At 53.7% G+C, this 27,374-nt stretch overlaps 8 protein-coding genes across 8 annotated transcripts; 5 read left to right on the top strand and 3 right to left on the bottom strand.

Annotated features, from left to right (window-relative positions):
* The first annotated feature begins 199 nt into the window (after nt 1-199).
* BDZ83DRAFT_90714 (uncharacterized protein) lies at nt 200-3,310 on the top strand. The gene is made up of 2 exons (XM_060515997.1): nt 200-2,093; nt 2,159-3,310. The coding sequence occupies exons 1-2, from the start codon at nt 278-280 to the stop codon at nt 3,004-3,006; spliced, it is 2,664 nt and encodes an 887-aa protein (XP_060359639.1). The 5' UTR covers nt 200-277; the 3' UTR covers nt 3,007-3,310.
* A 1,386-nt stretch (nt 3,311-4,696) lies between these two features.
* On the bottom strand, nt 4,697-6,127 carry BDZ83DRAFT_589489 (PAP2 superfamily protein; the record flags this gene model as incomplete). The annotated part of the gene is made up of 2 exons (XM_060506238.1): nt 4,697-5,642; nt 5,700-6,127. 2 exons carry the CDS (start codon nt 6,125-6,127, stop codon nt 4,697-4,699), a joined length of 1,374 nt encoding a protein of 457 aa, XP_060359640.1.
* Nucleotides 6,128-13,503: 7,376 nt separating this feature from the next.
* On the top strand, nt 13,504-14,419 carry BDZ83DRAFT_656357 (uncharacterized protein; the record flags this gene model as incomplete). Its single annotated transcript, XM_060510870.1, has 3 exons — nt 13,504-13,636; nt 13,777-13,807; nt 14,041-14,419. 3 exons carry the CDS (start codon nt 13,504-13,506, stop codon nt 14,417-14,419), a joined length of 543 nt encoding a protein of 180 aa, XP_060359641.1.
* A 3,165-nt stretch (nt 14,420-17,584) lies between these two features.
* BDZ83DRAFT_681749 (peptidase family M3) lies at nt 17,585-20,159 on the top strand (the record flags this gene model as incomplete). The annotated part of the gene is made up of 5 exons (XM_060511215.1): nt 17,585-18,883; nt 18,948-19,071; nt 19,200-19,503; nt 19,588-19,785; nt 19,914-20,159. The coding sequence occupies 5 exons, from the start codon at nt 17,585-17,587 to the stop codon at nt 20,146-20,148; spliced, it is 2,160 nt and encodes a 719-aa protein (XP_060359642.1). The 3' UTR covers nt 20,149-20,159.
* Nucleotides 20,160-20,865: 706 nt separating this feature from the next.
* Nucleotides 20,866-21,341, top strand: BDZ83DRAFT_545000 (uncharacterized protein; the record flags this gene model as incomplete). Its single annotated transcript, XM_060503442.1, has 2 exons — nt 20,866-21,038; nt 21,110-21,341. Coding segments are annotated over 2 exons (405 nt in total), but the record flags the coding sequence as incomplete, so codon positions are not given.
* A 556-nt stretch (nt 21,342-21,897) lies between these two features.
* Nucleotides 21,898-22,716, bottom strand: BDZ83DRAFT_589510 (YisB protein; the record flags this gene model as incomplete). The annotated part of the gene is made up of 1 exon (XM_060506241.1): nt 21,898-22,716. The coding sequence occupies one exon, from the start codon at nt 22,714-22,716 to the stop codon at nt 21,898-21,900; it is 819 nt and encodes a 272-aa protein (XP_060359644.1).
* Nucleotides 22,717-23,109: 393 nt separating this feature from the next.
* BDZ83DRAFT_756834 (haloacid dehalogenase) lies at nt 23,110-23,933 on the top strand (the record flags this gene model as incomplete). The annotated part of the gene is made up of 2 exons (XM_060514804.1): nt 23,110-23,287; nt 23,365-23,933. The coding sequence occupies 2 exons, from the start codon at nt 23,110-23,112 to the stop codon at nt 23,931-23,933; spliced, it is 747 nt and encodes a 248-aa protein (XP_060359645.1).
* Nucleotides 23,934-24,387: 454 nt separating this feature from the next.
* On the bottom strand, nt 24,388-25,688 carry BDZ83DRAFT_589506 (ThiJ/PfpI family protein; the record flags this gene model as incomplete). The annotated part of the gene is made up of 5 exons (XM_060506240.1): nt 24,388-24,529; nt 24,585-24,643; nt 24,697-25,113; nt 25,295-25,416; nt 25,640-25,688. The coding sequence occupies 5 exons, from the start codon at nt 25,686-25,688 to the stop codon at nt 24,388-24,390; spliced, it is 789 nt and encodes a 262-aa protein (XP_060359646.1).
* Nucleotides 25,689-27,374: the final 1,686 nt, after the last annotated feature.

Here is a 27,374-nt window from a genome sequence, read left to right on the forward strand (position 1 = left end):
GATGCGACTTTTTTGGAATCCCCAGATCAGGCTGAGGATTCCTGTCTGCCTTGCACCTCGTACTCGACTGTGCCACATGACTGCACTGCCTATTTTAGAGACCAATAGATCTATGTCGTCGAGTCTGACACCGGCCGCAGTACATTTACTTGATCGGCCTCTCGAATCACTCTTTAATCTCTAATGTCCCCAATCCTGCGCTGACCCCAGCCTCCATCTCTTTTATCTCCGTTCTTCTGTGTCTCTACTGGTGACCAGCCCACATGCCGCAGCGCATATGACATTTTCCAAAGACTTCCAACTAGCAAAGCATCTCATGCCTTGCGCAATGGAGGCTTTTATTTATGAATCCAGAACCGAAGCGTCTGTCAATAAGAGCTGTGAGAAGTCAGACCCTTTTGAAGGGTTCCTTGATTTACTTCTAGATGGAGTGATATATGCAACCATCGCCCTAGTCTTGGGTATAGGGTTGGTGGTGATGATTGGAAAGATAAGATGGGTGAATTTTCCTCGTCGTCGGCATGTTACCGTGATTGAGACACCGGTTGATCCAAGGACTTTCAACAGCAGCGACGTAGGCAAAGGCCAAGGAGAAATCATGACCAACCCTATCCGGAGTGCGAAAGAGGCGTCTTTGAGGGAAACGCCCTCGCTAGGAACAAGTGCGATTAAGCCCTCCTCGACCCCGGTGAGATTCAATGCAACAGAACCCCTTCTCACAGAACCCTCCCATGTAAGGTCTCTTTCTGGCAACTCACCTCCAGCAGTGGCGCCGAGAATGCCATCAACCACCACGGCCCTGACCTCGACTCCGACCCCAACACCAAGGGAACCGCAGAGACCACTCAAAGTTATATTGACGCCGAAATTCCCAGAGAATATCAGCACTGAAGCAGAGATTAATCCCAATGCTGTATTCGAATCAGAAGACAAGAACATCTTGAAGGAGTTCGTGCGTATTCTCCACGACTACAAAGAAGATCTTTTCGATAATCATCACTTTGATTTGCCGCACATTGTGCCAATCCTCGTTTCTGTATCTTCGACGCAGACCAGCAGTCAAATTAAAACTCTCGCTAGCAAGCTAGAGTTGGTAGGAAAGACTCCGACTCGCATCCGCATCGATGGTCTCGATGATTGGGGACAGATGCGCCGTTTCCACAAGATCATGTCCAAAAATAAGCACATTTTCACCCCGCTTCATCTATGCTATCACAAGAAGGAAGTTCTTCCCGCCGCACTTGGAATTACCTGCGTGATCCGCGATCCAGCCCTGGACCGAACCCTCTGCGGCAGTCTTGTTATCGTACAGACACCCAGTCTAGGACAGAGGACATCTACAATAGGCGGTCTTCTTTCGATCAGAGGTAGCTTCTACGCTCTTACGACAAGCCATATGCCACATAACGACGACGAGCCCTCCGAGGATTCTGCCGATGACGAGGGAAACTCGGAAGCGAGGTCAGTCGTCATCTACAACGTTGACACTGATAGTGAGGACTCCGATTCGTTGACTCCCTCCGGATCGGACGATGGTGCGAGTGAGGAGTGCGAGAACATGAGACAGCTCCAAGAGACTGTGTTGTTGGATGATAGTACTAGCAATGTCATACCAAGAAACACAGAAGAGGTTGAAATAATGGCCTCGGGTGATGTGGATGCATCTATCACGACAGAAGCTGAGCCGCATTCAGACGAGATAGGCGCAGCGGTCTCGGGGCAGATCACGCCAGAAGACTTGGCTGAGAAAGAAGGATATCTCACAAGTCAGTTTCAGGAAGACGATTTACGAAGCGGTGACGACTGGCTCCTCGTGCCTGTTGAAAACGACCTTCTGCTCCCAAACAGAATCCCAGAAGGCATGGAGAAGCCAATCCAGTGGCAAAATCCTTTCATCGAAGGCGTCTGCTCTGATTTGGACAAGGAATTTGGGCATCGCGATATGTCACCGTCAGCACAGGCGGTATGGACAATTTCGGGTAGGAGCGGCCTGTTGCGCGGCCGTCTTTGTCCAGACTCAACTTTCATGATCTCCAGGGGAGGTAAGAAAGTTCAGGAAGTCTGGATTGTTGAACTAGATGATCCCAGTCAAGGTATGGTACCCCATTGTTCTTCAGGCATGCAGAAGACCGCAAGTTTGCTAACATCACACCAAAAGACTTTCAAGCGGGAGACTCAGGATCCTGGGTAGTTGATACCAGACTTAGACGCGTACTAGGCATCTTGGTGGCCCGGTCGAGCGGAGTCGGATACATCGTCTCGTTCGCCAAGGTTCGACAGAACATCGCGTCCACGCTGAGAATCAAAGAGAAGTCGGTGAAGTTAGCTTCCAGAATGGATCCCCTGATACGCGGCCGAGGCGGTGGAGAGGTCCTCCGATCCTTGTCTCCAATTAGAACACGCTCAAGACAGGAGCCAATTCCGCTATTCTGGAGACTTTGGGGTTTGATACTCCCGGACAGCGTGATAGACGTTGTGAGATATCCAGAGGATCTCGGTATCCATATATCGGTGATCGTCGTATTCGGCGCGATAATCTACATGTTTCTTATGTGGCAATTCCAATCCGCATGGTACCGCATGACAATGGCACAGCATGCGCTTTTACCATCATGGTTCGCTCTGTTTCTCTGGGTTCTCGCAGAGGTAGATATGCTTGGTAGGCCCAGAGACTTCAACCCAGACCGAAGGTTAGCCGCTCGAAGGCTGTATTACTCTTGGCTCCGAGTCGTGTTTTGGTCAGGCGTGCTGGGTGCCCTCGGGATCTATTCTGCGCGACGCCAAAGGATCAGTCCTTTCACCTTGCTGTTCAACATCACAAGATGGATGGATAAATTTCAGCAGAAATGGGGAGAAATGCGACGGGCGGCACAGGAAGCCGAGAGAAAAGACCGCGATCCCGTGGCAGAAGGTTTGCGGAATTTGGGAATGGCTTGGAACAACTATGTTGGAAACTCAAACGGTACCGGGGGACGGTTTTCGATGCGCAAATGGCTCATGAGTTGAATGTGCCGGTGGCAGATAGGGGATATTACATTATGAGAATTTGATACAAGAGATCTCGAATTTGAGAGAGCAAAGCCTGAGAAGCACAGGTACCTCAAACTAGATGAATGTTCATGCCACTCGCATCTCGCGTGTTTTGGTCAGCCCTGAACCTACTCAAGGCTAAGTTAGTGGAAAGATTGTGGAACACGTGAGAATAATGAGTATTTGCGAAGGATTCCTGGTAGTTGGAAATCTTTAGAATTTTCAATCCCACGCTCCGCCCGATCTTCACAATCATATTTCCCACCCGGAAAGAGCTGACGAAATTTTACGACAGAAAACCAAGATCGACGGAAACGAGGAAACAAGAAACCCAAAAACCCCATGCCAAGAACCCTTGCTCGGCGAAGTGGACCCCCGGCCCTCCAGCCCCCGGTCCCCTCGGAACCTGGAAATCGGCGCAGCACAAATCCAACCTGGCCACTTTTCACAACCAGAACCAGGGAAAAGCCACCCAAACACACCAAGCAAACCCGCAATTGGGGCGGGGGTAAATTCGTAGGCTGAATTTGCCGGACCCGATCGCTCGGGTCTTGGCTCTAGCGTCACTTGCTCCATTCCCGTCTTGCCCGTTTTGCCGTTTCTCTCTTCTCTCTCCCCTCAAGCCCCCAAGCCTCCGTGCCTCCGCTGCTTCTTCCCCTCTCTTCCTCCACCTTGTCCATCTAAGCCCGCCGTCTGCGCCATCACAACGCCACAGAACTCTACAAAGCACCATAAATCCTTGCCGTGTGTGCCGTGGTGGTGCCGTAGCTCCCAAGCCCGGCCGTGGCCGCGCAACCTACTTGGCCGGCCGAGCCGGGGTCGGGTCAGCTGGGCAGGTGAGAGTTGAGAACGATAGCCACGGAAAGGGAAAGGATGATCTGCGAGCACTCCAAGTCGGAATGCGGGCGGTTACTGTCAGCTTGCCATCCTTGGATATGAACTCAGTCCGAATTGAAATGCAGCAGACTGCAAATGGCGAAACATCACAGACAAAAGTGAACATTTGTATCGAGAGAATAGGTAATCTCGTTATTCTTTCTTCACCCCATCAACTACTTCAGTAGCGACTGCTCTACCTCTACTCGTGGTATACTCTTCCCCTTCGTGCCTCCACATTACATAGGGCCCGCCTTCCTGCTAGTCGGGCGCCAGAGATCAACCTCCATAACATCCTGGCTAGATGCCAGATGAGATAGAGATTCATCTCGACATTGAACACATTAATATGTACGGGGGGACTCTATATCATCCCATGTCCCCCATGTCTTCCGTTACTGCCCCTTCCCCGACTCCGTGGGTCTTTCTTCTGCTGTTGTGGTCATCCATGAGGCCGTTACTCCTAAGCCTGTCGAGATCGATGCGTCTCCGGCGTTTCTGTCGTTTGTAAAATAAACCACTATTGCGCCGTTGCTGTGCTTCTGATGCAAATGGTACAGGTAATCCAATGTGGTATCCGTTTTGAGTGAAAAAAAAGTGCTGATGATGAGAATCGAACAAAGAGGTATTGGTTAAGGGGGGTGTTTGGGTTCGTGGTTTCGAAGAATCGTCTGAGGGTTCCCAGTGCGCGCTGCGGGGTTGATTCGGCGTCGCCGCCTTTCGGATTCGCGGCACTGCGTGCTTTGTTCACCGTGTTTCTGAATAGGTCTGCGCGTGCGACGAGAGGTATTTACTGCACAGCCACTTCTGTGAGCTGGGGAATTTCGTATCTGTCGTTATCGGGTCTGATCTCGATACTGAAAATGCTGCGACCGGATTCTTCGGAAAGGGCGGGGCTCAAACTTCCGCTACCCCGGCTAGATGTGCTGTAGCTGGAGCTGCTGCCAACTGTCCACTCATCGCTGTCGGAGCTGCCGCGGCGCTGAAGGTATCCCATGTTGTACATCCGTCCGTACTCCTCATCGAAGACCTTGGTCTGCTCGCCAATCTCGACATAGTCGTACTCCCAGCGAGTCTTCTTGTCAGCTTGCTGTTGAGGCAAGTATCGAGCTTTGGCGAAGTAGAAAATTCCGGCGGAGAGCAGAGAACCGCCGACCAGATCGACCGCATAGTGGTGGTTGAGGTACATGGTTGCCCACCAGATCCATCCAACATAAATGACGAACAGAGGGCGGAAGCGGGGGAAGCAGTAGCTCAGGATGAGAGCTTCCATGACGGCGTCCGCAGCGTGCAGCGACGGGAAAGCGCCAAAAGGAACCGGAGCGGTCGAGAAGCTGGTGGTGTACATATCAATGCCGAGGATAGCGTCAATGCGGGCCAGGCCAGCGGGGGATCCGGACATGCCGTACGCAGCTGGGGCGAGGCCATGCTCGTTCTCGTACCACGGAGGAGTGCAGGGGAAGACGAGCTGGATGGTGACGCCGAGAACGTTCAGCCATCCGAAGCACTTGGCGAAAATCGGAAGCGTCTTGGGGGCGGCGAAGAGGAAGAGGAACCCAGCGCAGATGAAGGGAGCGCCGAAGTGGCCGAGTCCGTACGGGATCCAGGCGAGGATGTCGAGAACCGGATGGGTGTGGGCAGACAGAATGTTGGAGAGGTTGGCACCGTAGAGAACGTTCTCGAGGGCGGGGAGGACACGAACCCAGATGTGGGGGCGGTATTTCGCATCAATGAAGCTGATGTTTAATTAGCATTCAAGCCAAACCACTAACACCACAAGCAAGATGACTTACCGGCTACAAAAGAAATAGATGAGGTATGCCCATATACTCAATCCTGGGAAGAAGAACTGGCTGGTGACGGGTATCGTCAAAAGCAGGAGACCCCCGGTGACGGCGAGGGTCTTGATAAATGGCGCTGAAGGCGTAATGCAGAGCGAGAAGATGATGAGGGCGACGAGGATCGTGTACTGCAGGTCGAGGAGGCGCCACTTGTGATTTTGCAGTTTCCGTAATGTGTCGAGAGGGTTGAGAGACTTTTGCAATGAAGTGACATCTTCGGCACCAGTGTAGTTGCCAGATGCGCGCTTCTTCTGATTTCTCTTTGCTCGACTGGGTCGGTATCGGTGGGGGATGGGGTTGAGCTTGGCGAAGTTGATGTTACCGGTCCATAGAGATGGCAAGGTGGGCTTTCCTTTCAGGAAAGTGCTGAAGTCCTGCATGGCTACTGATCCCTCGGAGGGGAAGGAAGTCGAGAGTCGAGATGCAATGTGAGGGGCGAAGTTGGAAGATGTAATAGGTGACGGTAAAGAGGACCAAAGGGCGAGTTGGTCTTCTACCGGGGGGTGCGTCGACTTTCCGTTTCTGACTAAAACCGAACCATCCAGCAGGCGTTGTATGTTGTCTTGAATCTGTCTTGCTCGCTGACCCAGCTACGTCACGTCGCAGTGAACCGTCCTGTTGGAATCCCTAAAATTCCTGATTCCACTAATGCTTCGAGTATCGGCGAGTTGGTTGGTCGTCACCGGAGGAGAGGGAGGGAATAGGTGAATAATCAACGAGCAACCAAAGGACGTTGGAGGGAGCAGGTATTTTGGAGAGGGAGGGGAGGAGGTCAAAAGGGAATGGGACAAGCGACAAAGTTACGGAAAGTGTGGATGACTAGATTGATATGTATGATGAGGCAGCGGAACAGGCGGGCAAAGCGGCAGGGTAAGGCAAAGTAGGTTAAGGTAAGGCAGAGACGGGATAGAGTGAGAACGGAGACAAGACAAGAGACAAGGTCCATGGTCCCAAGAGTTTTGCAGATGGAGGCCGAGCTTTGGGACAAAGTCGCTCTGGACCTTTGGACTCTTAGAAATCCATCTTTGAACGAGAGCGTGTGGAGTGACAAGTACCAAGCACACCCAAGACACGGCGGAAAGGTACCAAGAATGCCCAAGCCGGCCTACGGAAGCGGCGGGGACCGGGGTGCTTGTCAGAAGCCGAGAGAATTTTGGGTGCAGCGACTGCGAGGAAGGTGAGCCTTGGGGCTTGGGCAAGCCGAACCTGGTGGGTGTGGTCGTTCTGCGGTGTGTGGAGTGTGGGCGACCTTAGTTTGCTCTCCGTCTCTTCTCGCAGAGGACAGTGAGGACCGGAGCGAGGTACCAGGGGGAGGAAGGGGGAGGGACCGTACGAGTACCGTAGGTACCCAGACTGCCTTGCGACAAGGTATACGGTACGCGGACTTTGTCTCTTGGGTGGGCTGGCCGACGGGTTTGTAAGGTACCTGATCGTGGGTACGGAGTACGGAGGACCTTTGACCACCTTTCCTTCCTTGTGGGCGCGAGTCTCCCGTCCCTACACAGCTGACCGAGACCAGGGGAGGGGAACTGTCGGGCGGTATGTGGTCCGTTTTGGTGCGTGGGACGCTGGGACTGGGTAAAGTGAAAAGTCCGAATCGAAAGAAAATGGAGCTATGATGCTCTGCTGCAGTACCTATTGCTTCATCCAGGTCAACCCTGGAGTCCCTTAGCATGCCTTTCTTGGCAAACACCAGTCTGAGTACCGAGTACTCCCGTCATTACGTCCGCCCTCTCTCCGTCTGTCCTTCGGCCACCGCCGACTGCGTCTTCCACTGCGTCTCTTACTGCAGGTATACTCGTGCTTGTATTGTACTCCGTACCGTGGTACCGACCTGACTGCGTGTGGATTTACAGAATACCTATCGTCCAGGTTGTGCTTCTTCCTTTCGCTTTGCTATAATAATACTCCATACGCGGGATTCAAAGAACGGGCAAAGTATGGCAAGGCAGATGCCAAGTCGACGATGCTCTGCCGTCTTTCCATTATCCTTTCCTCGGGGATGATGATCATGGACTGGTTGGTCATAAGTGTTGCTGTCATGATTGCTGTCGAAAAGCTGGTAAGCTTCGGCGCCATCTCTGCGAGGTCTCATGTCGATCTTTCCGCGGTGGATGAAAAGACGGTGCTTGTGCGCTTTGCTGTCTGTCTGCGTCCGTGATGACTGACCGACTGACCGACTGACTGACTGCTCAATGACTGACACAAGCCGGGCAGGTGCCGTAGCAATCGAAGTACACGTACTTGCGTATTTTGCGTAGTCACCCATGCCAGCACGGAGTAGTGGATTCCATTGTTGCTTGCCCATTGGGGGCCATCGCCAACCTGGGCGGCAGAGTGGGAAAACAGAGTCACACGCAGCGCAGTGAGCGCACAAGACACAAAAATCAGAGAGAGAAAATGGGAGAGGAAGCTCGGATGCTGCGGCTCGGGTATAGGTACTTGTACCGATTTGGCGGGGCATCTGCGGTACATTGAGCGAAAGTCACCAATGGCTTCTAAGTTCTGCCCTTTTCTTTGGTGAAAACACTGGAATGTATGGAGCGAAAAGGTGCACGGGCTTATCTTCCAAGAAACGAGTGCAGGGATTGGACGATGCGCACCTCACCTCCCTGCAGTTGATCGGGCAGGAGGCTGCTCTGAACGGTACGTATCTCCAAGTACTCCTACCTTACTCCCGTCGTGCCCCGTTCCTTCCCAAGTCCGCTGGCGCTGCTTGTGACGCGGGCGGGAAGGAGCACCTCTGGCTTTGTGGATGGGCGGGCTTGCCTTACGTGATGATGCGCTATTACCGGCCGGTAAGGAGAAGAATTCTAGGTGACACCGGGATGATCCAATTTTTTGCTTCGATTTTTTTCGTTAGTCTGCCTGTTGTCTTTTTCTCTCCGTCCTCGCCTTCGCATTCTCTTGTGGATTACAGATCACAATACAGATCACAATTCCGAGGTCAGCAACACAGCAAAAGTCGCTCCAACGCATCCATCTACGGAACATCTCCGTGGTGGATCGGGAATTAGTGAGCTGATCTAGAAGCCGTGGTCTGTTCATGTTTTCTTCTATTTGCCTAGCGGCAATCTTATTCACGAAGGCTCTGCTGTGCTGATGAAGTATCTCCATTGCTCGCGAAGACCTTATTGCTGACTATCTCAATATGACAACGACAAGGAAATGGGCTCGTCTATTCAATCGTGGACGGCTTCATCTCGAGTCCATCCTGAGGTCCGCAAAGTCCACCCCCGTCCCCCGTTAAGGTCAGCGCGCGACAGACTTTGCAGTACCTAAATTACGCTCTCCCACTTGGCGGCGTTACCTGCACCCGAGCAAAAGTCGCAGAAAGACAAGACGTGTCGCGTGCTGATGATGACCCGGTCGACAGGGCTGATGAATCCCGGTACGGAGCATACTTGTCACTACGAACCAACCCGTCCCAACAATCTTGTTTGACGGTTTGACCCGTGCTTCCCACCGCTCACCCCGGGGACCGGGGCTTTTTCCAGCAGCCCAGCACAACGTGTCGCACATCCAGCAGGAAGAAGCAACGGAATGGCACTTTGACATACACGTCTTCGGTCTTCCTTGGTCTGGCCGCTGTCCACCCCTGAAAATAAAAATCATCCCGGCGAAACAAACAACTGCTGCTCACCCGATTTTGAGATTATTGTCATCATTGCATCGTCTGCAAGTACCGAGCCGAGGCCCTTTGTCGCAAGCTCGCAGCGAGGTTTGCGATGCAGACTATCCGTACCGTGTAGGCCAACCAAGAAAAAGCGAGGCTGGGACTTCCCACACACGAAGTACGGAGCCGACGCCGGTACTTCAAGGTTCGGGAATTGCATGTCGACGACGTAAATCTCGGTTTCGGAGGCCCATCGGCGTGCGGTAGCTGCAACCGCCGACATTCAGGGCCATTCTCGAATCGGCGCACCACCAAGGAATAATCGCGCGGCCGCACTCGTGAAATTCAGACCTCAGTGGCCCGCGCGGGTCATTGGGCCGAGACGACGGCGCCATCATGGAGTCATGGGGAGGAGGGCATGCGACTCTGGGTGAAAGCAACGGACGGTACAATTGGGCTGGCCGCTGGCCCGTCGATGCCGGCGTCGATGTGAATCAGATTGGGTGGCCTGACGAAAGGCGTTAGAGAGCGTCACTGTCAAAATGGGGCTTGCAGTCGGTGGCTTGAAATGGCTTCGAACTTAACCAACACCACTATTCGACCCCTTCCCTGGAGGTCCCTTTTTTCGAAATCCCACTGCCGGACGCGCTTATCTAATCCATCGGACGCCGTCGCCGGCACCGAGGCCCAGAGACGGAACGCGAATGAAGGGTATCCTGCATTCCTTAGCTTTGTGGTTCCAACTTCCGCCAAAAGTCCATCGCCGCGAAAGGGGAGGGGAGGGGAAACGAAAAAAGGGACCTCGACCCCTTAGACGCTAGGATGCCAGCATCATCGAGGCTTCATGATAATGGCATCACCCTTGATGTGCCTCATATAAGCGCCAAATGAATGTCATCTCAAGTTTTGCAAGTCGGGAGACTGGGGTTGTAGGGAAAACAGAGAACAGGCCAGATCATGATGATGCAAGATGTCAACGGAACACCCACGCGAGGCGCCGCATCAAACAAGCGACTTCACCTTTGCCTCTCTTTACCGCCAGTATCGCCTGGCACTACTGCGTAGCACATACGCAATCGCGCACGCAGGCAGGGATGATAGCGATGCAGTCAGGCAGAGGCACTGAACCAGAGCTCAGAGGGAGCCGACCAGGCCAAATGCGAAATGATTGGGGTTTGAGGTGACGACGACTCGCTCTCTCTTATTCTTAGCGCGCCCAGGGACTCAAGGCTCAAGCAAGCGCAGCCAAACGATGCCTGCGTGGCCTCGTCCGCCGCGAGGTTGAACGACCAGGGGAGGAAAAGGACCCAGCGAAACCGAGCGGAAAGCGAATGGAGCAAATCTGGGCAAGCTCGAGAATTTCCGGCCTCTGAAAAAGTCGGCCGAGTGAGAGGAAGCTGGAGATGAAAGATTGCAATGTGTGGTTGGGTGAGCATGGCAGCCATGGCTTTCCCCAGCACTGGGGCAGGAGTACTCGGATCGCTCGGTGTCGAAGAGACGAAGTACCTCTTGAAAGTACCGGTACCTCCGTCCTGCCTCGGGCGAGCCTTGGGAAGGTACCTTACCTTAGTACCCACTTCTTCTTTGAGCTGTTGACTTCTTTTTTTTTTTTCCCTCTTCCAATTTTCTGAGTCTTCCTTTCTACGCCCCCACTTGGCGAACGACGTTCCTGGATGGTCAACCCCACTGTCGTCATGAATTTCTCCTTTGCTTTTCCCTCCCTCTGGTAAATTGCTTACGGAAGAAATCTCAAATTTCCCACATCGCTTAATCCCGGATTCCACTTGTTTCCCGCGCGACCGCTGTCCGCCCACCGACGAGGACGCCGCTGCCCGACGCCTCAGGAGCCTCAGGAGGTCGGGGTCGGTCAAGTTCACTCCTCCGTTTCCCGCTTGCTGATCTCTCTCTACTGTTGAGACCCAGGCCTGGCGATAATTTCTGTACGGATGTCATTTACGCGAGGTGCAGATACGCAGTACGCGGGTAATACCTACAGCGGCAACACTACCATATCCACCAATCCAGCTCAAGAGTTCACATATGAGACCTCTAACGGTCTGTGGCACTCCAATTCCTGTCTCTGCCGTAGAGTACGGTACGCACTGGTGTAGAGACTGGTGTAGTGTCTATTACAGTCTGTTACGACCGATACGCTCCGCACACGGACAGTCACGGCCGTCACTGGGATGGGACGATGCCCTACTCATGGCTCGATCGGGACTGAGACGGGGCAGACGCATTGCACAATGCAACCAAGAGGGTTTCCTCACCTTTGTCAACAGCGAAACGCTTCACGCTCGAGGTCCTGCGGCCATGACAGGAGCGTCTGCCATTCTAGGCCACATCAAGAAGCACAGGCACACCGAAACCTCCCGTTGGTAACCCCTTCATACCTCGTCAGAATCAGATTACAACACGCGCGAAGCCCAAAGCCGATATCTCGTGATCTCGCATCCTTCTCGCACCACTCCTCGCAAATCGCAAGCCCGCCCCAAAATACCATCTCTTGGCCGCAAATGGGCCTCCGGGATGGTCTCCCCCCTTCCAATCTGTGCAGCCAGCTGTGCATGCGGACCACTTAGCACTCTGCCAATCGATTCGATCCCCTGCCCATACACGGGAGACGCTGAAAGAGCGATGCCACCAGTCGCTACCCGTTGTATGCTGCAAGATGCAAAGCTTGGGTGGCTAGCCTCGACTTATTGCGGAGAATGCAAGATAAGCATGTGGGATATGGTTGTGATGGTGACAATCTCGGTGGTGCGTGCGACGTGCAATTCATCCGACTTTGCTCAAGCTAACCGGCTTGCTTACACAGCAAGTCAGACGACCGACGGACGAGTGCATACGCTGGCGGCTGCTGTTGCTATCGCGCTGTCGTTGATGATTGATCTGCGTGCAGCAGAGGCCAGACCGCGAACTTCGCGGACTTGGACGATCCCGAGCCCGACGTCTGTCTGTCCGCCACATGGATGTCATCCACCAAAACCCACCAGACCAGGCGCCCTGTCTTGGCATGGGTGACGGCTTACTGTGTATTGCAAGCCACAAAAGCCAGGGATCGTCTTTTGACACTTTCACCGCGTGCGCCATAGTCGACTCTCAGTAGCCATTCACACGGCGCCAGCACCGAGACCTCACCAAGTCGGCATCATGAACCACCCATACATCTGAACGGCGACTAACTAGTAGAAAAAAAAATTGTGACGACCATCACATATCCATCGGACACAACACTAATCAGAACCTTGTCTTTGCACCGGCGTTCAGTACAAGTGCCTGTACTCGAAACCACCTCGATGTCCGTGGTCGCCGACCACGAATGAAGTCAATGACTGCAAGCTCTTGCGCCAGGCCGGCGACTAGTGCCTAGGTGCCTTGGGTTCTGCAGCCGCTTCAAAAATCTGCAGGCGGCTTCTCAAGACTCAACGTCGTCAGTTTGTTTGATTCAACATCAATCCCTTCACAGCATTTTACAGAACCTGCTAATAAATCAGGGCAGGTTTATACTTCCGCTACGATTTGAAGTCCCATGGCCTGCAGGTCCTACCCGTCACCGTATCACCTCGTCTCATCGCTGAAGCGCTACAGCGCATCGTCTGTGTCAGTCCAGCTGAGGAGGGGGGAGCACTGAAGTGTAGGGCACCACCGGCAGCATTCATCGTCATTAAGAGGCTCCAGCGCACTTGGCGGTCTTGGCAGTTTGATATTGTCTGTGCTACTTACTCCGTACAATACCGAACACGGCAGCCAGTCACGTTCCCGCGTACTCGCGTAACCCACAAACCACAGGTCGATAGTACCGACAAGGGGGCGAGCTCGGCGGAAGTGTTTGCAGCAGCTTCTGTCTCTCTCAACCACTCCCGTGTCGTGCGTCGCGTGCGCGTGCGTTGGGTTAGGCCCCGCTGATGTGAGCCAAGGTACCAACAACTCCTCTAACGAGCGCAAGAAAACCTATCCGGCGAGCAAGAGAATTCACATGGATTTCTGGAGCCCTGGCGACAATCGAGATTGTGAGCCTGCAAAATCAAAATTTGATGGAACGACGGTGGCCCGGCCATCGGCGGACGTTTCCCACTCCTCCCGCCCCATTTCCACCTCGGAATCTTTGAGCGGGACTCGTTGACGACGCTCCCCGAAATGAGCTCCCAAGCAATTCTTCCGTATTTTCCAATGGGGTTACTCGGACCCGCCCAAAAGAATAATGGAGCTCAACTCAACTCCGGCGTCTGGGCAAGCCCTGTCTCACTCTTGGGTCAACAAAAGTGGGAGAGTGAGTTGACAAACTGAGAAAGGGAGACAGGCGCAACCGCCGGTGCGCACGACCTCCGAGCGATCCGGGTGCCAAGACCCGCCAGCACTCCGTGATACCGCAGCCGTTATGACTGCACTGATTGGCTCCGTTGATTATAGAGACTCATGAAGTCGTTCAAGACCTGGAGGAGTCGGTGAGATTCGAAAATAAGCTTACAGCTTCACGAGTCACCATCTCGGTCTAGCAGCGAATCCTCGCCTCCCTTGCTTGCTTGTATCACCCACGCGCTGCAGCCTGTATTCGCTGTAAGCAGTTGTCTGCTGCTGTCTCACATCATCCATGCGTCTCGCACGTGCCCTTTACGGGTGCTCGAGGAGCCAACCACATGAGTATGTGATATGAATTCTGACCTGCTCATCTAGATTACTGGCCTTCTGCCGAGTTCACTGGCACCCAATATTCCACTATGTCGAAGATAGCATGAATGCCAGAACCGCGACGTGGCCCTTGTGGCCGGGACACAGACGAGGATTGCTCACCCAGGCAAGTCTGATTGGTTTCTATGCGCATGAAACTGTGACAACCCTCCCAACTATTGGGTTCAGTGGTGTGGATGGTGAGACTGGCATGAGCTTGCTTCAAGAGGAGCCCCCGTCTACAAGGCAGAGAACGGTGGTTCCCTCTGAAATGGGATCGCCCTGGTTGTCGGAGGTGGTTCGACCGCTCAAACACGGCCAATTGGGATTCGTCCGAAGTTCTGCGGACACCTTATTTCCCATCACCCCGTTAATTGAGCTCTAGGTGATCATCTCTTTGAGCCGCCCCGGCGTTCGGCGTTAATCGGAGGGCGGGATTCCCCCGAGAACGGCAGTGCCGGGCGGAAGCCAAGCCGGATTCGTCAGTCGGTTCCCTACCTGATCCTCAGTCTCTTACACGTTTATTAGCCATTTGGTCTATCAGTTACGACTATATCCTTCTGTGTCCACTGGACGCACACTTGCTGTGATTGAGGCTTTCTGTCGAGTCGAAACAAAGTTTCCAGATGGCAGAGAACGGGAGTCTCATGGGTCTTGGCACCAAGGAGCCAACATGGAACTACCATGTTGACGGCCAGCGGCAGTCGCTGCACATGGGATAAGAGTGTTTCGAGTGTATACTCCCCGAACGGGAGCAACCGAGTCGGCAACATGGCCTGGCTTCAGAATGGTGCTCGACGTTGGCTGAACCCCTGCCGGTCACTGGCCGGTGCGGTGAAAGGCAAAATCGCCCATGAAGAACACCATTAGGGAGTAGTGCCGAGAAGTGGACGCAATGCATGATTACTCTCATTGGTGTCGTCTGTGCTATCAAAGTCAGGCCGTACTCTATCTCGTCATGGTAGCGGCGGGAGGTTTCTTTTTGGAGTTCCTCTCCCTGCTTTCACGGCTTGGGGAATAGGCTTTGGGTATTGTGTCTGGAGTTCAGACCGCAGTTTTGTCTTTCTTCTTTTTTTAAACTTGCCTTTCTGCCACTTCAGAAGTCTGAAAATTGGCCTTTGGGGGTCCAAAGACGGAGGCGAGGGGGAGAAGAGAGTTTATATGAACTTGGCTAAGATTAGCGAATTGAGGGGAGTCATGTGTCTCTCCTCATACCACGACTCTGTCAATCTACAATTTGAGGAGGCGAGGCTGAGAGGCACGGGCATCACCAAGGCGGCCACCCAATACCATAGCACGCCAGCCAGCAGGTTGTTTCCCAATCACATTCCTACCCATGTGCAGCATTTCCAAGGCGCATTCAGAGAACAGACCAAAGCCTAAGGCAGTCTTCACTTGTCTTGGCTTATTCTTGGCGCCAATGCTGGAAGGTTGAGATGATTTATACTACAGCGTCTGTTGACATGAGGACTGTGTTTTGCATGACTGGCTGGCGAGGGAGGGGCAAACCGGTTTTTACCGCTTTTGGGGATCTTGGGGAAGATCCGGGGGAGCGATCTGGCGGACGGGACGGTTCAGCTGGGCCAGGAACTGGAAGGTCGAGCGGCGAGGCGCCGGAGCTCTGGTCGTTGCGGTCACATAGCATTCTAGCTCAGGTAAGGTGAGGTAAGGTAAGGTAAGGTACCTGGTGTGGGGGAGACGAGAACAGCATGAGAAGCATAGACTTGTTCATGCTGCTTACCGTTTCTGGGTTTCTTGCCGGAGATGGGAAAGGAGAGGAAGCTCCATTTTCGCACAGAAATTTTCATCGATGCTTGTGAGGCTGAAAGTCTGCTATGGCCCTTTTCATTTTGCCTCGGGGACAGTTCCCGAGGCTGCCAGTGTTCAGATTGGGATTGAAAGAGAGGGCGGGATGAGTCTACACTGGTTTTTCTCGCTCCCGCGGACGATGCTGGACACGGATATCAAGTCGGAGGTTTGAACTGGGTTCGTGAAGATTTTGGATGGTTACTTCGGTTGCCGGAGATATGTAAGGCGGTAATGAGGTTTCTCATAGAAAGATACTCCAGGTGCGAAATTCCATCTCATAGAGGTCAAACCAGCGATGCGAGTGATAGTAGGTCCAATCAATTTGGTCAACTGCTTCCAGTGACCCTCGATTTTCAGGAAGAGAGACGATACTGAAGCTAATCAACATCCTCTTGATAACTTGCCTCTTCTCAACTAGTCGCAACCAGGCAATTTTTAGTGAGTTCTCACCTTACTAGCGAATATTCCTGAATGCTAGTTTAAACAGCTAGCTCCAGAAAGAAGCCGGGGAAAGAAAAAAAAAAAAAAAGGGAGGGGGGGGGGCGAAACAAACACATTCGCCCAAGCAGTGACCACCAACCTTTATCTCTGACAGGAAAGCCGTTCCTAGCTGAGATGAACAAATTCATGCCGGGTGCCGTTAGCGTTAGAACTCCATCTCATGATCTTTTTTGCCTCTCTCTTTCTCTCAGAGCACAGCTCGCAGACGGGCTTCTTCGGTGCTACTGCCGAGATATTGAACCCAGTTTGGGTGTCAAGGGCAGCGAAACGGTTCAAGCTCAACTCACTGCGCCCCACCCACCCTCTCTTTCCCGGTTTCTGAGAATAGGGTCGGCGGGAAGGCTGAGACTTTTTGACGTGCATGAACTGCTTGCCGACGATAGTGCTTCAGATCTGGAGAAGGCGTGCTGCTGGTTGGGTCAGAGAGCGAAAAAGTCTCTTTTGTTCGCTTTTGTGAGACTAGATAGGTTGCAGCAAGTGGATCGTTTGCTTCTAGGTTTCGAGGCGGAAGTTGGTGTTTATGGTGAAGTTTGATGATCTGTGACTGAGGAGGCAAGTAGGTAAGTTGGTAAGCATAATGAAGGACGGGGAGAAAGGGGACCTGAAAACAGGATCTTGTCGTTCGGCCCCCCTCCCGTCTCCTGCAGACTAGCGGGCGCGAACGCAGTGGCATCCGCGTGACCGATCGTGCCGAGCCCGGCGGTCCAATCATCGGCGTCTGGGGGGATGCCCCCCGGTGCCGAGTCGCCGAGGGGAGGACAAGTTGCGGGCCCGTCTCGGCGGGCGGGGGTCCGGCGCTAGTGGACGGAGTAGAACGACCGGTGTGATGCGGGATTGCGGCGTGGGAAAGGGGATGAGGGACTGTTCGACCTATCACTGGCTTTTGATGTGAGGTAGTTGACGAGGTGGAGCCTGGCGATGTGTGTCTTGTGATGAGGCTTTTTTTGACGGATTGGGTATTACGAGGTTTGTCGTTCAGGGGTGAAAGAATGAGGTTGCAGCGGCACGTGGTGAGCTGCGTCGTTTTGTGATGGATCGGTTTCCCTGTTCGAAGGGGAATTCGGTAAGCCATTGTGGTGTTGGGTGATGTCGATAATCAACTCGAGGTTGTACATAACGGACTTGTATACAACATGTTGCCTACATAGCTAAACCATAAACCAAAGCCATTTAAATCTGTCCGGAACAAAGCATTCATCTGTGCAATACGCAGAACTCGATCCCAGAACCACCCGCGCCAATGCCCCGCCAACCACCACAACCCCTCGCCCGCTTCCTCGCCGCAGACGAAATCGTCCCCACGGTCCAGCGCGTCCTCGCAACCCAACGTGCCGCCCGCGAAAACGCAGCCGCGACCATCACGCCCTCCGAGGCGACCTTCGCCAACACCATCGCATCCTTCCTGCGCGCCGACGATGAAACGCAGGGCGAGACGGGCTCCTTTAGCGTGCTGCGCTTCTCTGGCCCGGACAAGGCAACCGCCGAGGCCGTGGAGGAAGGTATGAGGCTCTGGTCCGCGTCTACGGCGGAGAGGTTACGGATGAAGGGGGTCTATGAGCTTGTTAACGCCGTCAGGGAGCGGGATGAGAAGGAGCTTGGGGAGGAGGAGAAGAAGATCGTGAAGGATTTGTGGCTGGATTATCGCGGGGCTGGGCATGGGGTTTTGGATGAGGAGGGAATTCGGGTGTATTTGGAGCGGAGGGAGATTATTGAGGAGTTGAAGAGGGCGTTTAGGAAGAATCTGTACCAGGGTGGCGGAGGCCTCTGGCTCACGGAAGCGGAGCTGGAGGGTGTACCGAGAGCAGAGATGGAGAGATGGAAAGTCGGACGGGACGAAGACGTGCCGGAGGAAAGGAGCAAGAGGTTAGTTACGCTGGAAAGGGCGGATTATGACGCTGTGCTGCGGCATGCGCGTGACCCGGAGACAAGGAGGCGTGTGTATGTTGCCTTTGATAACCGGTTCCCTGAGAACGTGCCGCTGTTCAAGGAGATGCTCGTCCTACGAGACGAGAATGCGAGGATGTTGGGATATGGGAGCCACGCGGAGTTCCGAATCGAGAGGAGGGTTGCGCCGTCGACTGGGTGGGTTGAGGGGTTCTTGGGACGGTTGAGTAAAGGGTTGGAGCCTCGGGGAAGGGAAGAAATGACGAGGATTGCGGAGAGGAAGAGGACCGACTTGGGGATTGTTCATGAGGAGAAGGATAGCGAGGAAGGGAGGATTCTGCCATGGGATTTTGAGTACTATACAAGACTCCTTGAGGAAGAGGCGGACGTTGACCAGGAGAAGATTTCCGAGTATTTCCCCCTAAATCACACCCTATCGGCCATGTTGGGTTTGTTTTCCGAGTTTCTGGGTCTTGAATTCGAAACTGTACCGGATCAAGATCTAGTTGGGAAGATATGGGATAAGGAGGTACAAGTTTGGGCCGTCTGGGAAGGGAGAGGAGAGAGAAAGGGGGAATTTGTGGGATATCTGTACGCTGACGTTCTCTGGCGAGAAGGAAAATACCGAACGGCGTGCAATGTTAACCTGCAATGCGTACGTTGCCGAGATCTCCTGCCCTTCGGGTTCCCATCAAGAAGGATCACTGACTCGTCAATAGGGTTACTTAAAGGAGGATGGCAGTAGAGTCTACCCTGCCACGGTGCTCATGTGTGCCTTCCAGCCCCCTACAGCCGCGTCTTGTGCGCTGTTGAAGCATCGCGAGGTCGTTACTTTGTTCCACGGTACGCCTGAATCATTCCCCTTCTTCGTCCTCCCTCCTTTCACATTATCATCCTCGAACATGATTCATGATACCCCCTTTTCTGCATCCGTTCAATGGGAATGGCTATCGCTCACACCGTCCACGCAGAGCTGGGCCATGGACTTCACGATCTTGTATCCCGCACAAAGCACACCCGCTTCCACGGATCGCGCGTGGCACCCGACTTCGGCGAGGCGCCGAGCACGATGCTGGAGAAGTGGTGCTGGATGCCAGACGAGCTCGTCAAGATGGGACGGCACTACACGCGCGTCAATACGGCGTACATGGCGAAGTGGAGGGAGGATCATGCGGATGGCAAAGAGCCCCCGCCGGAAACGATGCCAAAGGAGTTGGCAGACAGGTTGGTCAAGAGTCGAGAGCTGAATCGGGGTCTGTGGTTCCTTAGGCAGCTGTAAGTTTCCTGTCTTTTTCTGCCTTGGTTTTGTTATCTTGTGTAATTGGTTTGGTGATACGATGGATAACTGACACGGAACAGGGTATTTGCCACGTTTGATATGATGGTGAACAATCAAGAGTCGACCGAGGCTCTGAGAGAGATGGACGAATTGAAGCTTTACAACGACCTTCAGGATTCCATGACACTCAGGCCGAATCCTGATAAGAGGGGGTACGGACTAGTTCACTCCACGCATCTTATCGAGCTCTACGATGCGGGCTACTACGCCTACATGAGGTATGTTTGCTGCATAGAATCATTTCTACAATCTCATCCAGAGTTCGATGGGAGCTGAGGCCCTCTACCAATGACTCAAGCCCCGTCACTACAGCTTCCAAGTACAGTGCTGACTTACCACGGTAAAGCGCCCAAGCATTCGCGGCCTCGCTCTTCGAGTCGTGCTTCGCCAAGGATCCCCGCAGTCCTGAAGCCTGGGACCTGTATCGAAGAGGAATCCTCGAGTACGGCGGCAGCAGAGACGAAATGGAGATGATGAAAGAGTTTCTGGGTCGGGAGCCCGGGCCGGATGCGTTGCTGAGAAGTCTCGGGTTATCGGAGGGTGATGGGAGTGACGTTGGACCAACGGCGGCATCGACTTGAAATCATTTGCGATTAGTCTCATGGCACCAACATCTTTGGTATTTCTTCGAGACAAGATCTTGAGCGTGGGATACGACGATTATCTGAAAATGATTGCTGGATCAAGTCGCGGCTGAAGTTGCTCTCGACCCAGACTGAAGCTCGCATTAAAGAGCTCAGCTGATCTGCTTGTCCTGCGTCTGCTCAGGTACCACCGCTCCGAGACAGTCTCAATAGGCCCTGCTGTCTCTTCCCACAGTGTCTGCCTCTGTCAAGGTCCAATAGTAAGCCAATCAGGTATCGGATACAGTGTGTTGCGCAGCAGCCCCTTTTCTGGGGTAATAGAAAATCGAGACCACAACTCAATACGAGACTTGACATGGTTACCTTTTTGATTGACTCAATCTAGTAAGACATCTCTCGTGACCCCCCAATTTGCCTTCGCGAGTGCCAACGGTGTTACTGAGCTAGAAACCCATGACAGCTTCATGTTCAGCCGGTATTGCCGGGTCTTATTCGTTGGCATCTGCTCATGTTGATCGTGCCACATTTATCCAAGATTGCTCAGACTGGCTGAAATCAGAACTAGCGAGAGCCCTCGTCCTATCCTGTGTTTAGGATCCTACGATAGATAAAAAGCGGCTGGTCGTCTCCTACAAGTCGTTTCCATATCGCTCTCAATCCCCAGTTAATCATCAAAAACTTAAGACATACAACAACGTTGTTAATATGAAGTCTATCATAGTCGCCATCCTAGGCCTCATCCCCCTTGCCGTTGCCCAAAGATGCAACGCCGATAACTGCGCTCGCAGAGTGACCGGTACGTTCCGGGCTGCCGGCGTGCCGGACGTCACAAACCGCGGGTTAGACTGCTCCTCTTACATGCAGACCGCCGTCATCCCGGACACGTTGTAAGTGCCACAAACTAGAAGAAGCCCGAGTCATATACAAGGACGCAAGCTCTAACATGACCATTTACTAGCACTTCAACCGTCACAACCACAATCTACACCGACAACATCCCCACAAACCCCACCACAACCTTCTCTCAATCAACAACCCGCGCCGCCATCACGCAATCCCCCACCTCAGTCCCCTCCTACGCAGCCGTCTCCTGCACCAGCACCGGCGCCTATTCCTCAGCCTGCAGCTGCTGGGGCTACATCCCGTCCATAAAAACCCTCCCCGCGCCAGTCGCCATCGTCACGGCAACCCAATACGCCAACCCGGGCTGCCGCGGCGCCCGAGACTGTCCCTTTGACGGCGTGAATTTCTACCAGTGCCCTGGCGGCGGTGGAACGCTCTGTACCTGTCTTCGCGAGGTCGATAGGAACTCGGACGAACCGGGTCGGAGGCAGGTATGCGTGGAGAATAAGGGATGTGACGAGGCTAGGACGTGTACCTCCTCCACTAGCTGTAACGCGGGCGAGGCGTGCGTGTGGAATTACTGCTGTGAACGGCAGCGGAGGAGGATTTGTCTCAAGTATGCGCCTTTGGCGTGTGGTAATTTGAACCTGCCTAGAAATATCTTTGAGGAACGGCGGGAGGCGGTTGAAGATAGAGGTAGCGGGATGGTGTGAGCTTGATTGATGCTGCTTGGGATGTCCTTCGAGGAACGACTGAAGGACGTTGTGTCGGCGAGTGATAATTGGACGGATGAGAATGCCCCAAAATATTTCTGGATAGCGGTAGGGAGCAGGATAATGGCAAAATCTCAAACCCCTTCGCTTCCCAGTCCAAAACTTCAAACATGCACTTTTGATGATGCCCTCACTTCCCCTTCCACCTCACCCGACTCGCATACTGCGCAAACCTCACAACCTCCTCCTGCTCAAGCAACAACTCAACAGTATAATACTGCCTCGCAAGCTCCTCATGCCCCGCGAACCGATGCAGAAAAGAATGACACAGCCGACACAGCCACGCGACGTTATTCAGCTCTTCCTCGCGGTGCCACCCGCGCTTGACAACTTTATCGTGCACCATGCGCGGAATGAGATGATGGTACGTCAACCCGATCCAGTCTCGCCCGCATAACTCGCAACCCTCCACGGAATCCCGCGTTGACCGCGGCGGAGGCGGTGGCGCGACGAGGGCGGAGATGTACTCTGTCAACACGGGCGCCAGGAACTCGTGGGCGCCTTGCTTCGCCGGGTCGACGATGTGGTAGGCTGCCAGCGAGTCCGCGACGTCTGGGGATAGAGTGGGTAAGAGATCTGCCACGTCGGCGCCGGTGAGGGGGAGGGGGAAGCGGGATTGTAGGAGGGACGGGTCGGCTGTGTGGGTTGCGTGAGATAGGGATTTAAGGTCCGGGGGAAAAGAGTCAAAGGCTTCTGAGGCGAGGTAGGATGTGAAGTCGATCATGTCGTCCGCGTCCACCTGAGTGTTTTCATCGCCGTTACTGGCGGCGCCGCTGGTGGTGGCCGAGGGGCCATCATCACTATGAGATTTGGGTTGCCGGCGAGGGTTCGCCTTCTTAGAGCGGCGTTTTGATTTCGGTGCTGGTTTTGTCACGCGCTCTACGACGGCGGCTGAGAGGCAGTCTCGCAACGTTTCAAATTGGAGTGAATCTTCATCCAAATTTCTCATTATTTCATTTATGGTGGTGAGTTTTGATCGTGTGAGGTGAGATTTCTCTCATGAGAAGCGTGAGTGAGATGAGAGGTGAGAAGACGTGAATCGATGACGTTGAATCGACGTTGCTTTTCGGAGCCACCTCACGATCCGTACGGACGGAGGGCGATTTTAGGGCACTTTAGCGCGGGCCCGTGGGGAGCGGGGGCGGCCGGGTATAAGTGCGCATCCCCCTCCCCCGCGTTTGTGGTGACGGAAGCCGACTGAGAGGCGTTCGGACGACATTCCTTCCATCTGACCGTCGTATACCTATTTCTAATTTGTGAGCCCTTGACTGAAGATTAACCTGGCGATAACCAGTAAAGGATTCTCGACTTTGACACTGGTGAGCTTGGGCGACCGAGCAACATGGCGCAGGACAAGCCCAAGACGATCATCGCCTTCGACCTATACGGCACTCTCCTGTCGACGGGATCCATCGCAAAGCAACTCGCAGAGCTCTACGGCGACGAAGAAGAAGCTAAGACTCTCGCGGCCCAGTGGCGGCGATATCAACTCGAGTACACATGGCGTATCAATAGCATGGGTTCGTACTGCAGTCTGGAGTCTCGCAAGACAAATAAGGTAGTAGCCAACTTGACTGAGACGATGAGACACATCTAGGCACATACCGTCCGTTCTCCGAAATCACACGCGCAGCGCTGAAGCACGCCATCGCGGAAATAAAGAAGCCGTCTCTCTCAAAAGAGGACGAAGACCGCCTGATGGAAGCCTACAACGGTCTCCAAGCCTTCCCGGACATCGAGCCGGCAATGCGAATCGTCGAAGGAGACAAATCCATCGACGCGTATGTGTTTTCCAACGGAACGGATGACATGGTCGACGCATCCATCAGGACCTGCCCCGAAATCAAGCAACGCAAAAGCCGTATCTTTGGCTCTGAGAAGTTGGTGACGGTGGAAGGGGCACGCTGCTTCAAGCCCGCTCCAGCGACGTACCGGCACTTTGCGGAGAAGGTGGGTATGACTGGTAGAGAGAGCGACATTTGGCTGGTCAGTTCAAATCCGTTTGATGCACTTGGAGCGAGAGCGGTCGGGTGGCAGTCTGCGTGGATCGACCGGGCCGGGACGGGGTGGATTGACGCACTGGGGAGCGTCATTGACACCGAGCCAACGATTGTTTCTCGAGGGGTTGATGAAGCTCTACAGAGAATTGCGGAACGCGCAAACTAGCGTCGAAGAATACAGCCGCTCAAGATTGCAAATCTGGCAAGATTTTACTGGCCGCCTCGGTGTCGCTTTGCAAGGTAGAAAAAAATATTCACTTCAAGCATCATGCTGGACCCCAAGTATCCACCACATCACGTTGGCAACAATCTCTGAGCTTATTTCAAGCCGGAGCACAGTGCTAGTCCTCATTCCCAAACTTTTAAACACTGGAATAGATCACCATGACGACATTGATGTCATTCAGACTGGGAATTCGTGCTCAATGGGCCCATCGCATCAAGACCCCTATAGTACGCAAGCCGATTCACAAACGAAACAGCGGAACGAGTCTCAACTTCCGGCCTCCTGGCCTCCGGCTGCAACTGCAATGCGCGTTTCTAGCGCTAATGATGACGACTGATGCGAAGATGATGCCACGTAGACGACAAGCTTAAAAGTTTAGTGCCTGTTCGGCATGTTATGCCGTAGTCGGGTTTTGACCCTTAAAGCCTTGAACGTGGATGAGATGGGCAAGGTTGACAGTCATTTCGGCTAGTTTTGCCGCATCGGGCGGAAAGCGCGCGCTGATGTAGTTGTACTCTGTGTCTTCCACAACGAAGCTGTACTGGATGTTTAGCAATCGTTGTTGCGTCCGTGGATGGGGGAGACACGAACGGTCGGTTGGGCATCCAGCTGCTCTTGAACTGACTGGGATCTTTCACCGCTTTGCGCATCTGACACAATAAGCACTTGAACGAGTCGTGCCCCTTGATAGTCGTATGCTTACCGAATCCTCGACATTCTCCGTGCCCGCACCGTATGTCTTGTAGTAGTCGCCCAGAAATAGCCTGGTTCCATGATACGCCAGCGACTCGAAGCATCCGGGGAGGGCTGTCGTCGTGCAGTGATACAGAACACTGTTGCCGTCCTGTCCCATGGTGTTGCAGAGCACCAGCGGGCCGTGGCAGATAGCCGAGACAATCTTTTTGCCCGGCTTCTTGGTCTGAGGAAAGTAATCGGCCAGCAGCTTCTGCGCGGTGGTTGAGTCCATGAGCTGCTTTACTTCCTTGTCGTGACCGCCAGGAATATGCACAATATCGAAGTCATCGAGCGTGAAGCTCGGTGAAGTCCAGGACAGGGGGTTCTGCATTTCGGCAGATAGGACCATTGCATCGTAGAGCTTTATCGTGGAGGCCGCGGCGCCCTGTTGGAGGAGTAGCAGGTCAACTCTATTCCATCACCAGATTGCTTGCCATGTGTCGGCGGGTTGGGGGGAAGGCGGGATGTTGGTCAAGGGGGGGGATTTGCAAGCGCTCGTGGTGCAATTGTGTTGATGTTGGAGAATAATGACGTTTGCAACATGCTGAGAAATTGAGTCATCGTACAAGAAGCTTCTGTGAGAGGCCCTCGAGCATGCGGGCATCGCAGCGGGGTGTTGAGCCCGTTTCGGTTGCAAAGTTTACGTCGAATCCTGCATCTTTGAAGGCCTGGTAGGGGACAGCAACCTCTGCGAAGCAACATGAGAGAGATTAGCTTTGCGGTTCGTAACGCAGATCCCGTTGAGTAAGGGTTTTGCCATGTTTGGACGATTGGAGCTGGTGCGGGGCCAGATAATTAGGGGGACGGAGATGGAGTCTGACAAGGACCGGGACGATGTCGGGGACTTGGCGTTGAGGGGATGGGCGGGATAGGATGGGTGGGCGAGCGGAAGGATGATGAAGGTCACCCACCTGTGGGATCATGGCCGTAGTCGGCCATGATGATGAGGGCTTTGGTCATATTGGTGACTCTTGCGAATGTATTACCGGCGGCAATAGAGATAAGCTAAATGAGGCGAAGAGCAAAGATGATGTTACGAGTTGGACGAGATGAGACGACACAGTTGGCGTTGAAGGATCTGAATCGTCTGAAGTTGGCTGACAGGGAGAGACGCGGGAGTGATCAACGCGGGGTTGGCAGATCACCGTGGCCGACGAAGTGTGCCCAATGGTATCCGTACGGATTACACACACGCACACACGGATACCTAGGTACCCTTCTCCTTGGTGCCGCGTCGCCGGAACACGCGAGACAGGTTGACATCAGCGTTGAACTCTGAGCATTTGAGTAGCAAGTCAGTCGTCAGCTTCTTCTTATGCGCCTTTGCTGCCCAGGAGCTTGGCTTGCATTCCGAGGCGGCATATCTCACATGCCTCTACTGACTCGTTGGGGTTGTTGTTAGTTGCTGTAAACAGTATCAATCTCATAGACATGTGTTTCTCATTAGATATTGCGTCTCAGGCGAGATGAAGAAATGAAGAAACGGCTCGAAATTGACGGACGGACTGGAAGGACTGTGCTTCATGTGCTCGATCAAATTGATGCGTCCGTGAACAAGTTCCCGGTTCCAACGTTGGACATTGGATGAGCGGACCCTGAAGCGACCCGACATGAGGCAGGCAGGACCCAGGGCAGAGCCCAGGGGAAGGCAAGGGCAGAGGCAAGGGCAGGCAAGCAAGGAAAGCACCAAAAATGTCCGTGTGCCCGGTTACTGCCCCTAACTTCACAGGTACGTACACGAGTTGGTAACAGAGGAGCAGCGCTAACGCAACGGGGACCCGTCAAAACCGGCACCCCGTCTCGACGTCATCTCTGCCAGACTTTTTCCGTCTCTCCCCCTTACTGCGTACATCTGCGCCTTGCTTTCCGTTTACCTGATACCTGACCACCTTACGGATACCTCAAGGCTCAAACTTCTGTTCATCTTTTTGTCGCCCCGTCAGCCCGAGTCTGCCTTGTCCACTTTGTCTGCAACTCGTACGGCTTGGATGTACCGTTGCACAGATATCTCATTCTCATCTCATCCTTGCTTACCTTACTTTCCGGATTCACTGCACACGCAGTTACATCTGCACTCATTCATCTATTTGTACCTCGCAGTAGACCAGTCACAATGCGGTTACCGAGATGCAGACTACCCCAGTGCCAAGCTGTTGATGCGAACCTTGACACCAGGCTTTCCATTCTGACATTTCTGCACGACTAATGGACACCATTCCACACACACACACACACACACACACATACACAAGTATCCGTAGCTAGCAGGGCGGACAGCTCACCTAGCTACAGCTCCAACGACATTCAAGCTTTCACCAGTCTCCATAACGCATGACATCGTGGCCCTCTTGGCCCCGTCAGTACCGGCACCAAGTCCACTCCAACCCGCACATCCTGCCCTTCCCATCCAGTGCGCCCCGCCGGTTTACGCAACCACGCCAACTTAGTCTCCCCGGACTCGCTCCCCGGATAGGAAGAACCAGGCGCAAGCGCCCTCTCAAGTCTCTCTCGTCTAATTACACAATACCGGTACTCTACCCACCGGTACGGAGTACAGAGCACTTCGTCCCCTTGTCCTCTCCCATGTATCCATACCAACAAACCCTTGCTGCCAGACTCCCGGCAGCTCGGAAACTCATAGCTCGC

The sequence above is a fragment of the Colletotrichum acutatum genome, assembly GCF_030867785.1.
Source record: "Colletotrichum acutatum strain CBS 112980 chromosome Unknown BDZ83scaffold_140, whole genome shotgun sequence".
NCBI classification, from domain to species: Eukaryota; Fungi; Ascomycota; class Sordariomycetes; order Glomerellales; family Glomerellaceae; genus Colletotrichum; species Colletotrichum acutatum.